Below are 25,772 nucleotides of genomic sequence, written 5' to 3'. Positions count from 1 at the left end.
TTTGGAAGAATGAATATTATTAAAATGTCAATACTGCCCAAAGCAATCTGCACATTCAATGCAATTCCAGTCAAAATAACACCAGCATTCTTCACAGAGCTAGAACAAGCAATCTTAAAATTTATATGGAACCACAAAGGACCCTGAATAGTCAAAGTAATATTGAAAAAGAAAACCAAAGCAGGAGGCATCACAATCCCAGACTGTAACCACTACCACAAAGCTTTAATTATCAAGACAGTATGGTACTGGCACAAAAAAAGACACATAGACCAATGGAATAGAATAGACAACTCAGAATTGGGCCTACAAATGTATGGCCAACTAATCTTTGACAAAGCAAGAAAGAATATCCAACAGTAAAAAGACAGTCCCTTTAGGAAATGGTGCTAGGAGAACTCGACAGCAACATGCAGAAGAATGAAACTGGACCACTTTCTTACACCATACACAGAAATAAACTGAAAGTGGATGAAAGGCCTAAATGTGATACAGGAGAGGGAGGGAGGCAAACCATAAGAGACTCTTAAATACAGAGAACAAACTGAGGGTTGATGGGGTGGAGGGAAAGGGGAAAGTGGGTGACGGGCATTGACGAAGGCACTTGTTGGGATGAGGACTGGGTGTTGTATGTAAGCCAATTTGGCAATAAATTATATTTAAAAAAAAAAAGAAAGAGACAGGAAACCATCAAAACCCTAGAGGAGAAAACAGGCAACAACCGCTTTGACTTCAGCCGCAGCAATTTCTTACTCGACCTGTCCCTGAAGGCAAAGGAAATAAAAGCAAAAATGAACTACTGGGACCTCATTAAGATAGAAAGCTTCTGTACTTCAAAGGAAACAATCAACAAAACTAAAAGGCAACTGACTGAGTGGGAGGAGATATTTGCAAATGACACATCAGATAAAGACTTAGTATCCAAAATCTATAAAGTTACCAAACTCAACACCCAAAAAACAAATAATCCAGTGAATAAATGGGCCAAAGACACAAATAGACACTTTTTCAAAGAGGATATCCAGATGACCAACAGACCCATGAAAAGATGCTCAACATCACTCATCATCAGGGAAATACAAATCAAAACCACATTGCGATACCACCTCACACTGGTCAGAGTGGCTAAAATTAACAAGTCAGGAAACAACAGATGTTGGTGAGGAAGTGACGAAATGGGAACCCTCTTGCATTGTTCGTGGGAACATAAACTGGTGCAGCTGCTCTGGAAAACATTGTGAAGTTTCCTCAAAAAATTAAAAACAGAACTACCTTATGACCCGGCAATAGCACTCCTAGGAATTTATCCAAAGGTACAGGAGTGCTGATTCACAGGGGCACTTGTACCCCAATGCTTATACCAGTGCTTTCAGCAATAGCCAAATCATGGAAAGAGCCCAAATGTCCATAAACTGATGAATCGATAAAGAAGATGTGGTTTATATATACAATGGAATACTACTTGGCAATGAGAAAGAATGAAATCCTGCTATTTGCAACAACGTGGATGGAACTGGAGGGTATTATGCTAAGTGAAATAGGTCAGAGAGAGACAGATACCATTTGTTTTCACTCATGTGGATCTTGAGAAACTTAACAGAAGACCATGGGGGAAGGGAAGGGGAAATATAAAACTTTCAAACAGACAGGGAGGCAAACCCATAAGATACTCTTAAATATGGAGAAGAAACTGATGGTTGAGGTGGAAGCAAGGGAGAGGGGAAAATGGGTGATGGGCATTGAGGAGGTCACTAGTTGAGATGAGCATCGGGTGTTTTATGTAAGCAATGAATCACGGGAATCTACCCCCAAAACTAAGAGCACACTGTATACACTGTATGTTAGCTAACTTAACAATAAATTATGTTAAAAAAAAACGGGAATTCTATGAGCTTGTACTGATGTATATACAGACATATATGCATGGATAAAATGAAGGTTTCATGAGGAATGGAATATTAAAAGATCAAAGTGTCTCCCCACTAAATACTTACTAATTACAAAGGGAAAAAGTGTAAATTAACAGTAGAGAAGCCTGGCAGACACCACCCTAATCAAGGGGACGTTATCAGTAATGGGACAATCAAAATTATTTGCCAATTAATAGGATGTGCTCAGCACCACCGCTGTGATATTCCTGCAATAAATAGATTACTTGAACCTTATTATGAGGAAATGTAAGATGAACCCAAATTGATGAAAGGGCTACAGAGTAACTAGGCTGGAATTATCAAGTTCAAAAATTATCAAGTTCATGAAAGTCAAGGAAAAACCAAAGAACTAATGCTGATTGAAGAAGACTGACATGAAAACTAAATAGGAAATATGATTATGAGTTTGATCTTTTTGCTAATAGAAATAGTACTGATACAATTAACTGATACTTTAATGGGATCTAAAGATTCATTAATGGTGATATTCCAATACTTTTCTGATTTTAATAGTTTTTTATGATTACATAGAATAATGTCCTTGTTTGTAGGAAATACATGCAAAAGCATTCAGAGGTAATAGAGCATCATGTCAATAACTTGCTTTCAAAAGGTCAGGGAAAAACTATTCCTACTGTACTTACAACTTTTCTGTAATTTGAGATTATTTCAAAATAAAAATGAATAATCAAAATGTATGTATTTCTAGACTTGAAGTGCTTGAGATGACAGAAAATGCTTTATTTTCTTTTAATCCCATCTAAGCACCTAGCACAGCTTCAAGAGTTACTTTCAAAAAAGGTGTTTATCAAACAAATAAATCTAAAAGAATGGACAGAAACCAATGATAATTAAACTGATTGCTAATCAGCACTTCAGAGAATTCAATGATTAGTACTGATTGTGCTCACTAGCACTTATATAATAAAAGCAACAATATATTTTTATATATTATATAACCAACAATATATTTTTAAGGAGTTGAAACAAAAATGGTTGTTGATAAATCTTAAAAGTTAAATTAAGCATAACCTCCCATTTCATTGAATATTTCAATTATTTAAGATTTTTCTGCCCACAAATAATTCAAAGAATAGTTTTAACATTATGGATTGTGGATACGATATGAATATGTAAACACAATTTGCATTCTGGGAGTATAATGTATAGTTTGGCAACTAAAGTAACAACACTGTATCATATATTAGACAGTTGCTAAGAGATTAAGTCTTAAAACTTCTCATCCCAGGAAAAAAGTTATAACCACATGAAGTGATGGATGTGAACTAAATACATTGTAGTAATCATTTCACAATATATATGCATCAAATCATCATGTTGTATATGTAAAACCAATACAACAGTAGTATAAATTACATCTTAATAAAACTGGGAAAAAACACAATTTGCAGATTTTGGGGGCAGAGATAATTATACTCCTATCCTTACATCCATTTTCACTTTCTTCTTCCATAAAAGTACTCTGATTTTTGAGCTGAGCACACTGCCACCTAGAAGAGAGACTGTTCCCCATCCTCCTTTATAGTTAGGAATAGGTACCAAGTTTGTGGCCGTGAGCTGTGAGTGGCTGTTGTCCAGAACTTCAAGAAAGGCTTAGTGCAGCTCTACCAACTCGACACTGTCTTGTGCTTGAGTTATTTACCTGAGAGAATAAGTTTCCATCTTAATTAGGTTTTGGAATTTTTCTGTAATACTCAACTGAATATAATCCTAAGAAATACTCCATGTGTTAACAAAAATTCTAAGAACTGATCCAAACATCTGTCAAACATGTTTAAGAGCATGCTTCAGGTATACCTGGGTGGCTCAGTCTGCCAAGTGTCCAATTCTTGATTTTTGCTCTGGTTGAGATTTTGTGGTTTGTGAGATCAAGCCCCAAATTGGGCAGAACCTGGCCTGCTTTCTCCCTCTTTCTCCCTCTCTCTCTCCACCCCCACTCACATGCTCGCACTCTCTCTCTCAAAATAGATAAAGTAAAAAAAAAGGAGCATGCTTCAAATATCAACTCCATTATGTACTAGTTAGTTCCATAACCTTATGAAAGTTATTTAATATCTCTTAGCCTCAGATTCCTCATTTGTAAAAAAGAAATAATAATATCTACCTCATAGTGGTTCAGTGAGTATTCAATTAGATAATAGTTACTTCAGAATGAATGTCTGAAACCTAATAAGGATGCAATAAATGCTAACAGATCATGACAGCCTTTATTTTAATGCACATGGTTTTATTTCTCTGCTTTGTAAATTATAGTATTGTTAATGTTTCACCAAGTTCTCATCATGGATTTTATTTCTTCTTAAATGTTTTCACTATAGTTAGACATTCCATGATATAAAAATCCTTTTCCTAGGGGTGCCTGGGTGGCTCAGTCAGTTGTGTTTCTGACTTTGGCTCAGATCATGATCTCAGGGCTCGTGAGTTTGAGTCCCGCGTTGGGCTCTGTGCTGACAGTTCAGAGCCTGGAGCCTGCTTCAGATTCTGTGTCACCTTCTCTCTCTGCCCCTTCCCTGCTTATTCTCTCTTTCTCTCTCTCCCTCTCTCTTTTTTTTCTCTCCTTCAAAAATAAACATTTAAAAAATTAAAACATAATCATTTCCCTAAATTCTGCTCAGTTTAATGCTGATTTTCTGTTCTATAATCATTTTTTTTTCTATCTAAAATCTGAATGATCAGTGTACCTCATCTGTAAACCATTTGTCTTGAGAAATAGGTATTGCTGACCTGGAGTCCATTAAATCAAACAAGATCACAGGAGGGATGTGTTTTGGTGTTGGCCAATGCATCAGCACAGTTCTTGGGTCATCCCCTTCCCTAAGGACCTGCAGGTTGGATTACTATCCAGGATCTCAATATGGCTTAAATCCATCAATAAAGTTTATGTGTCTTCATTCCACTAGTGTTCCTGGAACTAAATTATTACTCTTACTTCTCAGTGAGACCATGTTTCTATGTTCCTTCTTAAAACTCTGTGACACATACTGGGATGACAAAGAGGATTGAAGACTCCTAACAAATACAGTAGACCAGGTCAGACATGTTACATATCATTCTTAAATGGTATCTTAAACTGAATGTGGGCTGTAACTCCCATAGCATTTTCCCGCTTTCCCGCCTCCTGAGTAGATCTTGATTTTCTAGGAAGACCCATCCAGAACTCAACTCATAGAAGGAGCACCCTCAAAATCCTGGCTGAAATTTAATCCAATCACAATTAATCCAATCAAACTTTTATTGTATTGTGAATAAGGTATTCTCATAGATTGTAAAGATAAAAAAGAGAAGATATCCTTTTCTAGAAAATACTTGTAATTGACTGGAGCCCATGGTTGCTGCACCAGAGCCCATCCAATGAGAAGACTTTTAAGCTTCTAGGAATGTAAGAGTCAAAAACATTCCATGGATTCAATATTATATGGTTAATTAGGATCTGTTGTGGCTATCCTTAGACATTTTTTGCTAACAGAATTAAAAGATCAACTAATGTTGAAGAGGGAGGATTTTTCTTGGTGACTTTAGGATGCTGTTTCCATTGTAGGAATAATTATGCAAGGCTAAGTATCTAGGAAAGAATTGCCAGAGAAAGAATTAAAAATAAGATTTTATATGGAAGTACCCACCTTGATCCTGAAAGAAAACAAATGAACAGCAACAGCAGCAATTGAGCAGAGACTCAAACTTAGAAAACCCAAATATAATTCACTGGAGTCAGTGTGAACAAAGCTGAAGTCAACTATATTAAACATCTTATGTACCAATCAAGTAAAGTATGTGTAAGTTGTAAAAACAAAAAACAAAAAACAAACAAACAAAAAAACACCTTATAAGTGAAGGTCTTATCTCTTTGTATTTCCCATTCTTAGTGCAGTAAATGACAGGACACTAAATACATGTTTAATTAATTAAAAAAAAAACACAAACACATTAAGCCAGAATAAGAGGCAGAGCTCTTATATAAAGGTTTTCCTTAAGAAATGAGGCTAAGTTGTTTATAATTCTTTTAAATACAGTGGGATACAAATTTCAGGATATAAGAGCAAAACAAGTCAAAGAATTTTTCTTTTTTAAATTCTTCATCCAAGAAAATGCTTATTGGTGTTCAAATGTCATATACAGTGCTTCAAGTTCCCTGCTTTAAGGTTTATTTTGCACACTTGAGCCATCTACATATTTGAGCTGGAATATTTCCTTTGGAAAAGAAAGTAAAAATTAAAAGTTTGCCCACAAGTAAAAGTCCACAGGCGAGACTACAGGGTGCTTTAAATTGAAGTATTCAAATCCTTTTTAATCACCTTCCTTAATGTAAAAATGTTGATATTTAATCCAAACTCTTTTAGATTATTCAGGATGATAAGCAGCATGTCTCTCTATATACTCTAAAGGATTAATTCAAAAAGCAACTTAAGACACTTTTTGAATAAGAAGATTTCCCCTTGGAATTTTGGAAACACACATAAATATTTTGTTTGGGGTGCTGAGGATGGAGCTGGTGTTCAGAACCCTAAAGTGGAATATCAGAAGGTGTTTATCAGGTTCATTCCATCGTAGACCTTTAGCTGCTTCCTTTTGGTTTCCTGAGAGAGATACAAGTCTCACAACTATTTTTCAGGTCAGGAAAATATTCAGTTCCCTAAATCTTCCTAAATTCCTCTACAGAAACTCAAACTTGAAACACAAGAGTAATGACTTTACCAAATTTTATGTCTTCACAAGACTCTCCAATTTCCCACAAGGCCATGAGTCAATTTTTACAATGATAGGTATAATTTTCATGACTTATCAAGGAATTTCATTATTTTACATTAATTAAATGCTCTAGGAAGAGAAACATAAAGAGACAGATAGCAAGATACACACACAAACACATAAACATACAAAAAGTGGAGTGAGATTAACAATAAGAGAAAGAGAAATTCAAAAGACATCTGTTTTACTTATTGAGTGAGCAAGAGGACTTCTTGTCCCTTCATATAGGCTCTTTCCATTTGCCTAGCATAGAATAATTATCTTAGTAAACTGGAGTCATTTCAAGATTTTAAAATTTGTATGTTTTTTTTAAATTTATTTTTTATTTTAGAGAGAGAGCATGAGCCAGGGAGAGGGGCAGCAGGGATGGGGAAGAGAGAGAGACAGAGAGAGAGAGAGAGACAGAGAGAGAATCTTCAGCAAGCTCCATGCTAGTATGGAGCCTGATGCAGGGCTCAATCCCATCATCCAAAGATGATGACCTAAGTCAAAATCAAGAGTTGGACCCTCAACTGATTGAGCCATCCAGGAACCCCAAAAGTTTGTATGTTTTTGAGCATGGTTTCAAATGTAAACCAATTATTATGCTGAATCATATAAATTTGTCATTTTTGTAGGTCAAAAACTGTCAAATTCTAGCAATTTCCTATTGCTCAACTGTTCATATAATCTCTTATTGATTCTCTTGGTGAGGGAGGGACCCCATACTCTAAATAATACAAGATGATCAATCATATGATACTCAATACTGGAAAGAAGGAAGATATTGCTTGCTATGTAGGGCCATGAGAGTTTGTACTTGGGAGCAGAGTGAACATGCAGGGGCTGTGGAAGGCAGACTTTAGAGTAACAAGACGATGAGATTCCTTTGGTTCCAACAGGAGAATGTAACTGGCTTGTTTGAATAATCCCACAGGCTGACAGGGAACTGAAGCAGTTAGGCTGAAGTACAGTGCAGCTGGTCCAGGTGTTAAGGAAACTAGCTGAGTGAGGAGCCCTTTCTGCTGGTTGGGAGGCATATCTGATGCAAATCCTTGGGACCCTTTGGGATGCTAGTAACCCATGTCAAAGTAGCATATGAAATTTTAGGTATTACAGTGCATCAACCTAACTTCAACTGATATTCAACTGGTAAAAACTTCAACTGGAAAAAAGAAGTTGATGTGTTCTATTGTTGGAGAAAATTTAGTTGTGTGGTACTCATATCTTCGATATAGAGCCTCCCCAATGGTAATTTTCAGTATATGTGATTTTCTGATCAAGTGCTAAGATAGATGCTGCTAGTTGTCTACTCAATATTGGTTCTTTCCTAAGTTCAACTTTATTCAGGACAACAAGGTACTCAGTTTAAAAATGTGATGTCATATGCTCCATTGTATTTGTGACGGCCTTTGGTCAAAAAGATATTACCAGGAGGCTACTGGATTGGACTTTCAGAAAAGCAATGCTTCCCTGAATAAAATGTAACAGACTCACCTGGCACACATCTTTTGTTCTTAGCATCTTTGTCTTTTTTCTTTTCTTGTCTCTCATAGGAAGATGCAATGTCTAGAAGTGGAGAATTATGACCATAAGAAGGATACAACTTATGCATATATGTTAAAATTTTCAGGAGTTAGTGTAACATAATTTATTACTTTTTAAAAATGTTTATTTATTTTGAGAGAGAGAGAGAGAGAGAGAGAGAGAGAGAGAGAGAGAGAGAACATGCACAAGGGAGGGGCAGAGAGAAACAGAGAGAGAGAGAATCCCAAGCAGGCTCCATGCTCAGCGCAGAGCCCTATGTGCGGCTCAGTCCCACCAACCATGAGATCATGACCTGAGCCGAAATCAAGAGTCAGACCCTTAACCAACTAAGCCACCCAGGCACCCCAGCATATACCTGAATTTAAATGTTAGCTTCCACTCATAGACTTAGCTGGATAAACATGAAAATAATATGTAAATTTTCAGTTTTCTCATTACTTTTTACTTGTTAAGGTCCCTGTAAAGTTTATATCTGAAAACACAGATTCATTTATTTAAAAATATTGAATGTTCCAAGCCCTGAGAGCATAAAATAAAATAAAACAACAAAAACCTAATATAGGTCATACCCCTAATGAATTTCTAGTGAGGGATAACAGTACCTTAAAAAAAGAAAAAAAGAAAAGATTATGAAGTACAGGTATGATTGATGATATAGGGAGGCAAGTGTTGTTAATGGGGACAAAATGAGACAATCAAGAAAAATGTGTTGATTTCCTTCATCACAAAACTTTTCAAAATAGTTATTTATACTTGTCTCCATTCTATGTCTTCCCAATGCCTTCCTGATTCTCTCTAATCTGCCTTTCCCATCTCTACTTCATTACTACATGGAAACAGCTCTTATTAAGGTCACCAGTGATCTTCGTGTCACTAAAAACAATGTATACCTTTTGGTGTCTTGTCTTAATTGTCTTTGCAACATGGTGTGACACAATTAAATGCTCCTCTTGTCTTGAAAAAAAAAAACCCTCCCTCTGTGACACCGCACTCTGAGTTTTCCTCCTTACCAGCTTATCCTCTTCTTTCACTGCATGTGACAATTCCTCAGAGCTGGACCTGAGGTCTCTTTCTTTTTAGTTTTTGTATTCTTTTTTTTTTTAATTTTTTTTCAACGTTTATTTATTTTTGGGACAGAGAGACAGAGCATGAACGGGGGAGGGGCAGAGAGAGAGGGAGACACAGAATCGGAAACAGGCTCCAGGCTCTGAGCCATCAGCCCAGAGCCTGACATGGGGCTCGAACTCACGGACCGCGAGATCGTGACCTGGCTGAAGTCGGACGCTTAACCGACTGCGCCACCCAGGCGCCCCTAGTTTTTGTATTCTTGATGATGTTATCCATACACATGGGGTCAATTAACATTTATATGTTAGTAATTCCAGAAGCACCTACATGGCTCAGTCAGTTAAGCATTGGACTCTTAATTTCAGCTCAGGTCATGATTCCAGGGTGGTGACATCGAGCCCCACATCCAGCTCTGCACTGGGTATGGAGCCCGCTTAAGATTCTCTCTCTCCCTCTCCCTCTACCCCTCCCCTGCTTATGTGTGTGCATGCATGTGCACACACTCTCTCAATAAAAAATATTATAAGTAAATAAATTAAATAAATAAATAAAGTTTAACATTTATATGTTAGTAATTCTAAATTTATACCTCCAGCCCAGATTTCTCCTGTGAGTTACAAACGCAAATCCTGACATATCTTGCTAATGAATGACAAATTATAGTCAAACCCGACATTGTTTTCAACTTCCCAGCACCTTATTTCTTTCTCCCCTTTTTCTTTTTTAAGAAAATTAAGATGCATAATCCTTGTTCCACAATGAAATTTCAAAATTCCAAATCCTGGATTTCCCATGCTTCCTTGTATTTAGATCATGGGACATGACCTATGATCCATCAATCATATGTGCCTGTCACAGACTGTAAATGGAGAACCGATGACATAATAAATTGAAATTTGTGACACCTGTCCTCTGGCCGTGGTGTTGAGAGAAAAACAATCAAAGCCTGGACCAGTAGCTTTGGTGGAGTCAGTGACAGGACTCAGTGTTCAGTGCTTACAGGGTCATAGGAACAGCTACAGTGTTTACAACTGGGTCCCAATTGGACTAGTTCTATGGCATAATTTTGGCCATTGTCCCTGAATCTATATTCATGGACCTGGCTGTGTACCAGAGTGATGGTTCTGTGAGTTACTAGATAAGTTTTTTTTTTATTTTAAACTCTTTACTAAAATACAACACTAACACAGAAAAGTGAACAAATCCTATGTGTACAGGCTTAGTGAATGATTGCAAACTAAAACAAACATGTAAACTCAGCACCCTCAGACACCTCCTTTATGTTCACTTCCTTCTACAGCTCTTCTGACAAAGGTAACCATAACCCTGACTTCTAAAACCAATTTTGAGCTTTATATAGTTTCATATGTACACACTCCATTATGTCTGACTGGATTCTTTTGCTTAACATTATGTTCCTGGGAATCATCCATGTTTTTCCATGTAGTAGTAGACTTATTCATTCTTATTGGTTTATAATTGCCACCAGGTGAATATACACACTTTATTAATCCATTCTTCTGTTTACAAGCATTTGAGTAGTTGCCAGATGGGGGGTATCTCCATTATTATTTGCAATATATTGTTATGAACATTCTTGTATTTGTCTTTTGGTGAATGTGTGTATGCAATTCAATTGGATTCATTCTTAAGAATGGAATTGCTGGGGCATAGGGTTTATGAATTTTCAGTTTTTCTAAGTACTGCCACATGGTTCTCTAAAGTGTAGCAATTATTGCTCATAACAATTTATTCTTCTATTGTAGGGCATAAAATTCCCAGTTCTTCCATATTCTCATCAATCCTTGGTATTTTCTGGCATTTTCATTTTAGTCACTTTGGTAAGTATGTAGTAGTATGGAACTTGTTATAATTTGCATTTCTTTGGTAAGCAATGGCCTTAGTTCAGGCTGCCGTAACAAAAATATCATAGAGTGGGTGGCATTTATTTCTTCCAGTTCTGGAGGCTGAGAAGTCCAAGATCAAGACTCTTACAGATCTGGTGACTGGGGAAGGCCTGCTTCCTGTCTTATAAATAGCCATCTTCTCCTTATATTCTCACAATAGCTGAGAGAGGAAGAGGAATCACACTCTTTCTTTACTCTTTTTATAAGGGCACTAATATCATGAGGTCTCCACCCTAATGATCTAATTAACTCCCAAAGGCTCCATCTCCAAATATCATCACATTGAGGATTAGGGTTTCAAAATGTAAGTTTTGGAGGAACACAAACATTTTGTCCATTGCAACAATGACAATGAACCCTTTTTTTTTCCAACGTTTATTTATTTTTTGGGACAGAGGGAGACAGAGCATGAACGGGGGAGGGGCAGAGAGAGAGGGAGACACAGAATCGGAAACAGGCTCCAGGCTCTGAGCCATCAGCACAGAGTCCGACGCGGGGCTCGAACTCACGGACTGCGAGATCGTGACCTGGCTGAAGTCGGACGCTTAACCGACTGCGCCACCCAGGCACCCCGACAATGAACCCTTTTTATGTGTGTTTTTTTGATTTGGATAGCTTCTTCTCTGCCTATTCAATTCTGTAACCATTTCTCTTTCCAGACCTCTGCCTTTTTCCTTAATCTATAGGTCTTTTTTTTTGCATACTTTGGATATATTGCTTTGTTAATACATGTATTGCAAATATTTATATTTTTTATATATTCTGAATATGACTCTTTTTTTTAATAGAACACACTTTATTCATAAATCAGTTTCCATGAAATCAAAAGCAGGGGCAAACTGTTTTTGGAAAAGGGAATATAAGAAGGCAACATGTCATTTATTTTATATATATATATATATATATATATATATATATATATATATATATATATATTTTTTTTTTTTTTTTTTTTTTTTTGGTCTCAGTCTGTGGGTTGCTTTTACCTTTTTAGTCTCCTAATGGAGTATTTTGATAAAGATGAGCTCTAAAAAAAGAATTTCCAAGTTATTATTCTGTATTTTTAGTGCTTTTGTGTTCTGTTAAGAAACAGTTGCCTACTACAAGGTCATGTAGATATTTCCCTACGTTTTCTTCTAAAGATTTTTTCCCCAATAACTTTAGGTGAATTATTTTCTATGTGAATCAGACAAAGCTTGTTTACTTTGCTTGCAACTAAGAATATTATTGTTTATAATCACCTAGATATTCCAAAAGCACCCCAAATTCATCCAGAATAAAACAGAATTTGTTCAACCCTCAAAACCTAGGTCATTGCCTATATCCTCTGTCAAAATAGCTGTGAAAGCCAGAAATGTAGGAATTACCTCTGATATATTCTTTTTCACTTACCACTATTTGATTTCTTTCTGTATTAATTACTATTTCTGTGTAATACATTAGTGGATTAAAACAACAATAACTGTTCATTTTCTCTCACAATTTCTGTGGTTCAAGAATCCATATGTGGGGGCACCTGGGTGGCGCAGTCGGTTAAGCGTCCGACTTCAGCCAGGTCACGATCTCGCGGTCTGTGAGTTCGAGCCCCACGTCAGGCTCTGGGCTGATGGCTCGGAGCCTGGAGCCTGTTTCCGATTCTGTGTCTCCCTCTCTCTCTGCCCCTCCCCCGTTCATGCTCTGTCTCTCTCTGTCCCAAAAATAAATAAAAACGTTGAAAAAAAATTAAAAAAAAAAAAAAAGAATCCATATGTGACTTGGTTGGGCAATTCTGGCATGTGGTGTCTCTTTTTTTTTTTTAATATTTTTTTAATGTTTATTTTATTATTGAGAGAAAGAGACAGAGCATGAGCAGGCGAGGGGCAGAAAGAGAGGGAGACACAGAATCTGAAGCAGGCTCCAGGCTCTGAGTTGTCAGCACAGAGCCCAATGCAGGGCTCCAACTCAAGAACTGCGAGATCATGACCTGAGCTGAAGTTGGACACTTACTTGACTAAGCCACCCAGGCACCCCAGGCATGTGATGTCTCTTATGGAGAATGTAGTCAGATGTCAGCTGACACCACAGTTCTCTGAAGGCTTGACTGGGGCAGGAAGATCTATTTTGAAGTTGACTCATACATATGGTTGGCAAATTGGTCCTGATTTTGGTGTAAAGTCCAATTCTCCTCTACATAGACATTTCAAAGGGTTGCTGTAGTATCCTCATGGCATGACTGCTGTCTTTCCCCAGAATGAGTGATTTAAGACATTAAGGCAGAAGTTGCAACACCTGCCTCTTAAGATCAAACCTCAGTAGTAATACATTATCATTTCCATAAATATTTTATTGGTCACAAAGATAAGTCTGATTCAATGTGGAAGTAGCATATACAAAAACATGAATAACAGGAAGTAAGGATCATTGGGTACCATCTTGGAGGCTGGCTACAACAATCATTGGGTCTTCTACATTTTACATGAGAAATATCTCTCAACTCTGCCACTACTGTGGTCTAAGGGACAATCATTTATCTCTTGTCTCATATCCCATATCTTCTTTAAACTCCCTCACAAAACTTCTTAGTAGGAGCCAGAGTGTTTTTTTCAAAAGATAAATCTGATTGTTAGTCCTCTGCTTTAAATCATCTGTATTAAAAATACTTATAATTTATAATGATTATAAAGATATTATAAAATATACAAATAATATAATATAATATAATATAATATAATATAATATAATATAATATAATATAATAATAAGCATTATAAATATTTTCTAATACTTTTAAGGAAATAGCTAGAACCATTGAAAGACATATTGGGTCCCCCATGATTTGGCTCTGCTTTGTCGTACCTTTCTATTTACTATACTATTGCCTCACTAGTCCTCTTCCAGTTACTCTGATGCTTAATGCTTATTCACCTCTAATGCTTCTTCCTGGAATACTCTTTCCTCTTATCCCGTTTCTCATTTGACTACCTTCTAATCATTCTTAGATGCCCATTTAAATACCAATTCCTATTTTTTTTTCTAAGCTTCCAAACTGAATTAGACTTTACTGTTATTCTTTATTATATCATATGATTCCTTTCTACCATAGCTCTTAGTTTAGTATATTGAAGTATTTAGGTATTTAGGTAACTATTTGATTAGTGTCTATCTCTTCTACTAAAGTTCTGTGGGAATAGGAACCATAACTGCTTTGTATCCCATCAAGAAGTACCTAACTCACAGTAAGTCCATGCATACTCTTGAATAGCTTTGAATAAATGGATGAATAAATAGATGGATGAATAGATGAATGAGTGACTGAGTACCTAAAAATGCAGCTGAGTGGAGAGCCTTAAATCTTGGGACATGATGAAGAAAAACAGGGTGGTAGATTTAGGTGGTTATACCTTTTCTCCAATATAGCTGGTTCCAGACTTCCTTTTACAGATATATGTGTCTGGTAAATAGTGAAAGGGATATTGGGAAGATTGTACTCCAGTCAACAGGTGGAATCTATAAAGCAACTCATACTTTATATCATGGTTGCTACTATAAAAGAGTGACCATTTTACAGACACGCTTTTCCCAAATGTTTTGTTATCAGAAGCTATTTTAATTTAATTAAAGAAATAAACAGTTTTGATATGCTTGCACTGTGTTTAACTACAAAAGTCCCTAGAAGTCTTCCCTAGAAGTCTTTACACCTGAAAGGGATTCTGTCTTTTCCAATCTTTATATAATCAGAAGTAACCTAGATTCCATGCCAGTTTAATGCTCTAGAGAATAAAATGTCAATGATAGAAGTATTTTCAACTAGGGCCATAACATGAACTCTTTAAAAAAATGGTTTAGGGCTTCAAAAAAATGAGGGCATGAAATATTTTTAGTTGTCTTTATTTTTTATTTTAGCCCCACTTCTTAATTCCACATACTATCTCAGTAACTTTGTTTCTTAGAAACACTAAGTAATAGCAACTCACATTTATAAACCAACTTCCTGAAAAGTAATTTTGGAAACAAGATCTTAATACTAATAGAAAGAAGAAAATTACATACAATAATAGAGTTTGGTATATTTATTTTTGTCAGTTTTGTGTGTGACAGAAAAAAAATGTGTGTAGAAACACATGATGAAACACATGATATGTGTTAAAGACCACTCCTTTTGCTGTAGACCCTCAATTTCTGAATCTTTCATCTAGTTTCTCTCCAATATATATGCAAAGTTGGTCACATGCTAAAGATTTTCTCTATTTTCTTAAACCAGATATCCATGGGGCCTTCCTATAGCATTTAAAAAGACAAGCAGCTCTATCAAGCAATTTCTTGGTGGAAAATGACCAATGAGTTTAATTTCTCTTAATAGGAAATCATTCTACCTTCCTTCCTGGGGAAGAAAAGCAATGAAAAAAGGAGTTGCAAACTGGAGAATAAAATTTTGACTTCAATTTTATTCTACTTTATAATAATAATCTTTTGCATTGGTGTAATACGCTACAAATAGAACTTTCATGTTTACTAAGATATAACTTGTGCTTTCTTATATAAGATTCTTTCTTGTCAAAAGTCTGTGTATTTCTTGTACTTACCAAATTAGCTTAAACCGTTTCATTATCTACTTCTTTTGATGATAATCTCAGCACACATTTATTAGATCTATGCCATGAATAAATGTGCTCAGCACTATCAAGAATTCACACACACACACACACACACACACACACACACGTTTAAGAAAGAATATCTGCTTGGGGTGCCTAGGTGGCTCAGTCAGTTGAGAGTCCAACTTTGGCTCAGGTCATGATCTCACAGTTTGTGAGTTTGAGTCCCGCATTGGGCTGTCTGCTGTCAGCACACAGCCTGCTTCAAATCCTCTGTTCTCTTCTGTCTCTGCCTTCCCCCATTTTCTCTCTAAAATAAACAAACATAAGAAAAAGAACATCTGCCCATAATCCAAAATCCAATGACAAGAAGAGGACAAGTGCACAGAGACCAATAACACTAGTGAAAATGTGGTAATGTGTGAAAGGATTCATAAAATGAAATGCCAAAGAGGTTCTGAGAAGAATAGAAATTATCATTAGGATTATTGAATGCTTATTATATACTAGATACTTTGTACTTTACACACTAGATTGAACATTTACGTTATTCTGTGAGACAACTATTGTTTCCATTTTACAGAAAGAACAAGATTCTCAAAGTTCTTGAGTTCCCAGTCCTAAATCAAAATAAATAAGTGAAAGCCCTAGAATCAAAAAAGCATGTTGAGAACCTAGGTATTTAGTTATTATGGAAAAGCTTCACATGGAAGTGTCATTTAAATTAAGCTGAGCTTTGAATAAATCACTAGAATTTTGAATAGACAAAGAACAGGGCAGAGGAAACCAACCACCTGATCACAAGTAGAAATCAGACCCCGGGCAGCTGGAGTGGATATCTAGAGAAGGAGTGAACTCAAGCAGAATGGTGAGTTCTTAGCACAAAGCTGAAAATTGATGGAGAAATATGAACTCATAATATAAAACTGAGAATAATGCCAGGAATGAGATAAAAATAAAGACTGACCACTGAGTACTAAGTATAAAGGGTTTGGGGCATGAACTAGTCTTCAGGGGGAAAAAATGAAAGATGAGGATGTGTAATATATCATGTTATTATATAAACTAAACTTAAAAAAATTTAATATTTGACCCCATAGTGAATGATACTGTGGTAACTGATTTTTGCCTTGTATGTCAGAAAGGAGCAGAATGTTTGTCATCTTCATCTTCTGGGACAGATTATTTCTTTATCCATTTTCCAAGCAATTAGATAAAGCCAGTGACTAAGTTCCTTCCAGTGAAGTGTGAGTGAAGTGAGGAGCAGCACTTCCAGGACTAGCCTATGAAAGTCCCCATCTAATTCTAGCATTTTCCCTGCATCCACTGGATGAATGGAGACAACTTCAAAGACCTACAAGATGACAAAGAGCCAAGATAAAAGGATCTTGAGCGCCTGAGTGATGGTATGCAGCCAAAACCATCCCCTGTACTACATTTCATGGTAAGTGGGAAATACACACACCATTTTTGGCAGTAAACCGTTGGAATTGAGGAACTATTTGTTCCTGCAGTTATCCCACTCTGATACCCTTTGCTGAATAATTTGATATGATAACTACTATCTCTGATTTAGTCCCTGATTCTCTCCTGCTTGCTATTCCCAAGACTGAATAGTGCTGGAGAAATTATGCAACACTACTGGATAATGTCTCAACTGGGTTCCCAGTGTTGCTGTGTAATCCTCCTGTGTGCTTTTGGTCATGAACTATTCTCATTCCTTTCATGGTCTATTTTGAAGATTCACCTCTCTCCTTAAGATCTTTCTTGCCCTTTCAGCAGATGAATTAGCCTTCTCTTTAGTTAAGTGCTTATTCAAGAATTGTGCCCATATTTTTGTGGTCCTTTTCTTATTAGTTTAAGTAGTTATTTATGTATTATGGCTATAAGACCATTATGTATATTAGATAAAAAATGGCTAAAACTCAAAAGACTGACTATACCAAAAGTTGACAATGATGTGGAGAAACCAGAATTCTCATACACTCTTGATGGAAATGTAAAATGATATAGTTACTTTGTATAACTGTTTGGCAGATTTTTACAGAAAATTCAGCATTCATTTATTATATACCTTAGCTATTCTACACTAGTAGGTGGTTACCTAGGGGTCACAGAGGAGATCCCCAGTGGGACTATGGCTGAGAAGAGGCTTTATATAGAGGATTTTCTGTGGTTTGTGGCAGAGAGTCAGATGTAACACGTCACTTTATTTTCCCTATGAAATCTTCACTAAGGTGTATGTCAGCAACTAGTTACTAGTGTAAGCTGCTTTTAATGAAAAGACTACCGATAATTGGGTTACATTAACAACATGTATTGATTACTGACCTCGGTCCAAGTACTATGCCATCCACAATTCACATGTTATCTTTTTCAATTTTTACAATTACCTTGAATAATAATTTTTATTCCTCTTTTAGAAATGAAAAACAATGTACTGCATACTAAAATAAAACAAATTTAAAAATTTCTAAGAATAACATACTGGATGATTTTAACACCCTCTGCCCTCCAATTAAAGATAAAGCTACTTATTGTTATCTTTACTTGGAACTTGACCTTATTTTATTTCAGTTTTTGACCTGGCAATCTCAGGTTAGTATTAGTTGGAACTTACTTTGGGCTAGGCTTGAGATAAAAGAAAAACAGCTTGGGAGTGGGGTGAGAATAAAACATATTACCTACATTCGATGCTTTACAGGGTATAGAGAATAAAAAAAGATATTGCCTGGATATCTATAGTGAATGTCAAGGCAGAGTCCAAAGAAACACAGAGGAAGAGTATTGGTTGTGTGAGAAAAGGAAGTTTTCCCAGAAGAAGTACACTTCAGTTGGGTCTTAACAGGTATGCAGGCATAGAAGAAAAGTAAAGGGGGGAATGGCATAGAGCCACTCCTAGCAGATGGGCTAGATGGGTGCAAAGGTACTGAAATTAAAAATCACAAAGTAGTTCAGAATGGCTGGAGCCTGGAGCAGAGATTTCAATATAGGGCACATGGAAATAAACATGGGGAGTAGTGACAGGGGACACCGACTCCTGGGAAATCACTCATGTCTAGCAACCAACTGGACCTAAACCTTTAGACTCAGTTTCCTGCACTCTACCTTCAGAAATTTTCTAACCATTATTTCCTTCTTAGGAAATAGTGTAGTTTCCTTCTTAGACTAAAACATGGAACTCAGTATTCTGATTTTCTTTTATCTGGCTATTTATTAATTTTAAAATGTTTATTTATTTTGATAGAGAGAGTGCAAGTGGGAAAGGGGCACACAAAGAGGGAGAGAGAGAGAGAATCCTGTGCTATCAGCACAGATCCTGGCATGGGACTCAATCTCATGAACTGTGAGACCATGACCTGAACCAAAATCAATAGTCCAAAGCTTAACCGAGTCACCCAGGTGCACCTGATTTTCATTAAGTTTTATATATACTCAGTTTAACTCAAAGAACCAATTATTTCATGGAGCAGAGCTTCTTATAAAGACAACTATTGCTAAGATACCCTGATTTTGTCGTCAATTTTGTAGGTTCTTTTTTTTTTTAATTTTTTTTCAATGTTTTTTATTTAGTTTTGGGACAGAGAGAGACAGAGCATGAACGGGGGAGGGGCAGAGAGAGAGGGAGACACAGAATCGGAAACAGGCTCCAGGCTCCAAGCCATCAGCCCAGAGCCTGATGCGGGGCTCGAACTCACGGACCTCGAGATCGTGACCTGGCTGAAGTCGGACGCTTAACCGACTGCGCCACCCAGGCGCCCCAATTTTGTAGGTTCTTTAATGTGATTGATCACCTTCTCCAGAGATGAGAAGGCACTAGAGTCCCTAGTAGACTGATTCATTAACAAAACTTATAACCAAACTGACAAATCAAGTGCCCATTTATTCATTGATAACACAGAAATGCCTCTCCAATGGCCAGAATATTAGATCCGGTCATTCTTGGTAAAAGGAATGGCATTTAGTGAAGAACTCCCCATATAGCAGTGGGAACTTACTCATATTGTTTTAGGCAGCTGTTATCACAATTTTGTGATATAGTTCTTACTTTATACCAATTTTATACATGAGGAATTCAAATGAGAAACATTAAATGATCTTCCTTGTTCTCATAGCTATTAAGTCTTGAAGCTAAGATTCAAACCTAAGATTCTTTGATTTCTATCCCATAAAATGGGTAGAATGCATCCACAGTGACTGGAACAAAAATGATGATGATATAATTAAAATAATTATAATTTACTGGGTGCTTACTTTCAGCCAGGTGCTTTTTACATTATCTTACGTAACATTCCTAGCAACTCTATTAGGTGGAAAACTATTTTCATTTTATTTTTATTTATTTATTGTTAAATGTTTATTTATTTTCGAGACAGAGAGATGCAGAGAGAGTGTGAGCTGGGGAGGGGTGGGGCGGGGGGAGACAGAGAATCCGAAGCAGGCTCCATGCTGTCAGCACAGGGTCCAATGTGGGGCGTCAACCTATGAGTTGTGAGGTTGACCTGAGATGAAACCAAGAGTTGGACACTTAAATTACTGAGCCATCTAGGCACCTTTATTTTCATTTTAGAAGTGAGGGAACTAATGTTCACAAAGCTGAAATAACTTTTCCAACCTTTCAACCTGGTTAAGTGATGGGGAAATATTCAAAGTTCTTTTCATTGCTAGTCAAATAATAATAAGAATACTTGATTAATGAGAGTCAGAGTGAAGAGAATTTGTTAGCTGAGAGAATATTCCACCTAGTCTGGGGTAGAGGATAGAAAATCATTGAAATTCCTCTACTAGGGACTGATCATGTGTCTTTATAACTTGATGCTCTAGACATTGAACATTTTATACCATAAACTTTTGCTTTTTAAAATAAATCTTATTAGTCACAAAGCGTTCCTGTCACTGTCTTTAGTTATTACAGGCGGTGTACATTGTAATTTTCAGTTTATGTATCTCTCTTTTTTTCTCAAGAGAAATTTTAAGGATAACAAAGAAACAAATTACACCCAAACTAAGCAAAAACTTAATTATTTTTTGATATCATTCTATAGCAATTTTTCTTTACTAATTGGTAGTATATTTGTTTAACTACCTCATCAGTGAAATTATAGTTTAGCCTAAAAAATGGACATAGGTATGATACTTTTACAAACTTAAAATCTTTAAGCAGTTTTAGGACTAGATCAATAAACTTTAACAGACATTCCTTTCTAGCACCTAGACTAACAATCTTATCAAGACAGTGCTTTTGTTTTGTTTTGTTTTGTTTCTATAAAGGCTTTTTGCAGAAGCAAGATTTGAACTGGCTTTCTTTGAAGTTAGTACTCTTGGGGCGCCTGGGTGGCGCAGTCGGTTAAGCGTCCGACTTCAGCCAGGTCACGATCTCGCGGTCCGTGAGTTCGAGCCCCGCGTCGAGCTCTGGGCTGATGGCTCAGAGCCTGGAGCCTGTTTCCGATTCTGTGTCTCCCTCTCTCTCTCTGCCCCTCCCCCGTTCATGCTCTGTCTCTCTCTGTCCCAAAAATAAATAAACAATGAAAAAAAAAATGAAGTTAGTACTCTTATAGCAAGTTTGAAATAAGCCTAGACCTCTGCTCAAATCAATACATACGAGAAATTTCCTTCAACATTCCTTTGTCTCTTGAACTCCTCGAGAAAGTTTTGTTTCTTCCCATTACAGCTCAATTATCTGGTCTGAGGTTTGGTACAAATGAATATGTTTTCTAAATGTTAGTTGTATAAATGAATATTTGAATGAATTTACTAACTGTGGATTTTGCTTCATTTTTACAAGGCTTATTTTTTGGAAAGATATCTCTGATAAAGGAAATTTGTATATAGGAACCCATAAAATTGAGGCACACCCCAAATCTAAACCAAAGTTAGCACACACTTAGGGGAAACACCTTACTGTCTAGGAAACCTAACATATACCAGTCACAATCCTCCAACTTAGCTTTAGTGAGCTCACCTTCCTATAGAAAACAGGACTTGCTAGCCTTACCAAAAAGTCCCTGACCTCCTAGGCAATCATGCTCTGTGTCTGTACTGCCTCTTCTAAGATTCTATAAAATTTGTTCTTGCCCCAAATCTCTCAGGAAAAAGGCTTTACTACTTGTGAGGCACTGTACTCCCCCAGTCCATTGATTGTTTTCTCTTACATAAAGGACATCAAGCTCATTACCAAATTGCATTATTTTTGTCATTTGATGTCCCAAATGAGACTTCTCAACTATTTTTTATTCTTTTGAAAAAAATGTCCTTTGGGACTTCCTTTCCAGATTTCTTAGGTGTGTCTTAACTTACCTGGTTTGGAGTTTTCTAGGCTTGGATATTTCCTCCCCAGCCTGGGACAATTCACTCCCCCTCCACCCACTCCCAATTAATTACATCACATTCGAGGATATTTTCCAAATCCTCTTCCCCTATGTACAAGGTTTTTTGTTTCTTATTTTTCTTCTTAAATTTGAAAAGGATGGTGGGCATTTAGTTAGGCAACTTAGATAATATTTAAAACAAAAGAGAACAAAAATAAAACAAAAGAGAAGTAGCTGGAAGGTTAAGAAAAGGTCACTACAGTTAGTAAGAAAAGTCTGAGTCACTAGGGAAAAAACACATTAACTGACAAAAAACAAGTAAAAAGAAAAATAATGAGAGCATTCTGGGTATCTGGCCAAAACACTACCAAAGCTGCAAGTGATGAGAATAGGAAATTAGTCAGAAAAGATTATAAGCACACCTCTGAGATACTGCAGGTTCAGTTCCAGACCACCATAATAAATTGAATATCACAATGAAGTGAGTCATGAATTTTTTGGTTTCCTAGTATATATACAAGTTATGTTTATACTATACCGTAGTCTATTAAGTGTGTAATAGCATTATATCTAAAAATTTCCAATGTAAATATCTTAATTAAAACATATTATATTGTGAAAAAATGTTAAACCATCAGGTGAGCTTTTGGTGAGCTTTCACCTTTTTGCTGGTGGAGAGTCTTGCCTGGATGTTGATGGCTGCTGACTGACTAGGGTAGTGGTTGCTATGGTTGGGGTGGCTGTTGCTATGGTTGGGGTGGCTGTGGCAACTTCCTAAAATAAGACAGCCATGAAGTTTGCTGCATTGTCTGACTCTCTTCATGAATGATTTCTCTGTTACATGCTGTGCTCTTTGATAGCATTTTACCTTCAGTAGAACTGCTTTCAAAATTGGAGTCAATCCTCTCAAACCCTGCCACTGTTTTACCAGCTAAATGTATGTGGTATTCTAAATTCTTTGTTGTCATATCAACAATCTTCACAGCTTCTTCACCAGGCATAGATTCTCAAGAATCCATTTCATTTGCTCATCCATAAGAAGTAACTCCTTATCTATTTGAATTTTATCATGAGATTACAACAATTCAGTCCCATCTTTAGTCTTCACGGATAATTCTAGCTCTCTTGTTATTTTCCCCACACCTGCACTTCCTCTGCTGAAGTCTTGAACCTTCAATTTGTAAAAAAAAAAAATGCAAGATCTGTGAAGTGCAGTAAAGTGAAGCTCAATAAAATGAGGTATGCCTCCACTCATGAGATGGAGAAATTTGCATGGCTCCTGAAGTGAGGTCTACGTGTAGCTTTGCCCTGGTTGGTGATGTGACTTTTTTGCACCCTCATTTTTTAGAGGAGGAGATTGGATTAAGTCATATATAAGTTTCTTTTCAATTCTAACAGTTTACAGATGGCTAGAATTTTCTAGCAGATCATATTGATTTTATGTTTTAAGTTTTATGTTTATATTTCATCTCATATATTTTGGTCTTTATAGTTTCTTCATTATTTAAGCCATATTATTGAGTGGCTGCCTGGTGTTTGAATAGTGTGTTATGCAGTGAGCACAAAAGATGGGTAAGATAACTGCCATCTACTGCCACACAGCTTTATACCCTGTAATTATTATATAATGCCTTTCTTCATCTCTTGTTACAGCCTTTAATTTAAAGTCTAGTTTGTCTGACATAAGTATGGTTACTCCAGCTTTCTTTTGACTTCCAGTAGCGTGATAGTCTCCATCCCCTCACTTTTCATCTGAAGGTGTCCTCAGATCTAAAATGAGTCTATTGTAGACAGCAAATAGATGGGTCTTATTTTGTTATCCATTCTGATACCCTATGTCTTTTGGTTGGAGCATTTGGTCCATTTACATTCAGTGTTATTATTGAAAGATATGGGTTTAGAGTCATTGTGTTATCTGCAGGTTTCATGCTTGTAGTGATGTCTCTGGTACTTTGTGGTCCTTGCAACATTTTACTCACAGAGTTCCCCTTAGGATCTCGTGTAGGGCTGGTTTAATGGTGATGAATTCCTTCAGTTTTGTTTGTTTGGGAAAACTTTTATCTCTCCTATTGTGAATGACACACTTGCTGGGTAAAGGATTCTTGGCTGCATGTTTTTTTCTGTTCATCATATTGAAGATTTCCTGCCATTCCTTTCTGTCTTGCCAAGTTTCAGTAGATAGGTCTGCTACCACACTTTTGTGTCTACCTTTGTATGTTAGGGCCCATTTACCCCTAGTTGCTTTCAGAATTCTCTCTTTATGCTTGTATTTTGCCAGTTTCACTATGATACGTAATGCAGAAGATTGATTCAAGTTACATCTGAAGGGAGTTCTCTGTGCCTCTTGGATTTCAATGCCTGTTTCCTTCCCCAGATCAGGGAAGTTCTCAGCTATGATTTGTTCAAGTACACCTTCAACTCCTTTCTCTCTCTTCTTCTTCTGGAATTCCTATGATAACAGTGTTCTGTTTGAATCACTTAGTTCTCTAATTCCCCTCTCGTGATCCTGGATTTTTTTATCTCTATTTTTTTCAGCTTTCTCTTTTTCCATAATTTTATCTTCTAATTGACCTAATCTCCCCTCTGTCTCTTCAATCCATGCTCTTCCTCACAGCTTTATAAACAGCAAAATAGCAATTGGAGCAAAGAAGATGGCTAGGGAAGAGAGGCCAGGATGGAGATAGATTGAAAAGGATAAGAGCAAGACAAAACATTGTATAATTTCTGAGGACACAAGTAAGGTCACTGCTTTGAGGTAAAAACTGGGTAGGATTTTCATTTTCATTTTGGTTTTAGGAGGCTGGTTAGTGCTGACTATATGACTTTAGCCTTGTTAGAAGGTTAACAAGGGATTCACACAACTTTCCACACCTCCCATAACATAGCATAGCTGATTATTATTTTTATTGATGTGGTCACTACCTAACCTGGCCCATAGATTTGTGTTCAATGCACAATAGCTGCCTGGAAATCTGGGAGGTTGCTCAGTGGTCCTCATAGAGCTTGATGCTGATATGAAAAATTGAATTGCAGACAGCAACCCTGAGAACATAAGAGCCTAGACCTGGCTGGGAACTAGACCACCCTGTGAGACCCTGTAGGTGGACATAAATGCGGGAAGCAGGTGGGCACAAGACAATTGGAAGAGATGTGATTAGCAATTAATAAGAAAGCATATTTCACCTAAAAATCTTCATATTCTTCTTTCTATCCTTTGTTCCTTTTAACCCAATGCCTGAAAAGTGCACAGTTTGAAACCTCTGATGGCCAATAAACTTCTTTGCAGCATGATGACTTCTGACCTCATATGCCTGGTCCAGTACCTGACACACTGAAGTACTTAACTAAGGAAGCTATTTTTGGTGTTGTTGCTTACTTGTTTTTATTGTCCCTTGTTTGAAAAGGTATTTAAGCTGGTCAAACATTAAATATTACTAGAATGATTATTAGAAGAAATGCTTGAGATTTAGAGCCAAACATATATAAGTCAAAGGGTTTGGAAACATTTGTTAAGTTAAAATAGTATATATAGGATACAGACACGCACAAAAAACTTATAGAAAAATGCCCATAGATACACAAACTAAGTATGTCTACATCAAGAAACACATTAGCAACAGCATTATGGAAGCACAAGACCACTTCATGGTCATGTTTAAAGATAATGCTTAATATCAGTTACCAGTGTCT

General features: G+C 36.6%; 1 protein-coding gene across 4 annotated transcripts in view; it reads right to left on the bottom strand.

Moving 5' to 3' along the window:
• LOC123380452 (tigger transposable element-derived protein 1-like) overlaps nt 1-25,772 on the bottom strand; it is a 177,754-nt gene that overhangs the window by 56,699 nt on the left and 95,283 nt on the right. Inside the window, exons 1-3 of one of the 4 annotated variants that reach the window (XM_045038636.1) lie at nt 22,951-23,312; nt 8,175-8,246; nt 5,937-6,140 (exon numbers count right to left, since the gene is read on the bottom strand). In XM_045038636.1, coding sequence (XP_044894571.1) covers nt 6,094-6,140; nt 8,175-8,246; nt 22,951-23,083 — 252 coding nt within the window. In that variant the 5' untranslated portion in view covers nt 23,084-23,312 and the 3' untranslated portion in view covers nt 5,937-6,093. Of the gene's footprint in view, nt 1-5,936; nt 6,141-8,174; nt 8,247-22,950; nt 23,313-25,772 lie in introns of those variants that run through there. The other 3 variants (XR_006586218.1, XR_006586219.1, XR_006586220.1) reach the window with 3 other exon arrangements.

Source organism: Felis catus, chromosome D1 (assembly GCF_018350175.1).
Source record: "Felis catus isolate Fca126 chromosome D1, F.catus_Fca126_mat1.0, whole genome shotgun sequence".
Lineage (NCBI taxonomy): Eukaryota > Metazoa > Chordata > Mammalia > Carnivora > Felidae > Felis > Felis catus.
Note: the sequence above shows the minus strand (reverse complement) of the source record. Positions and strands in the feature narration are given on the sequence as shown.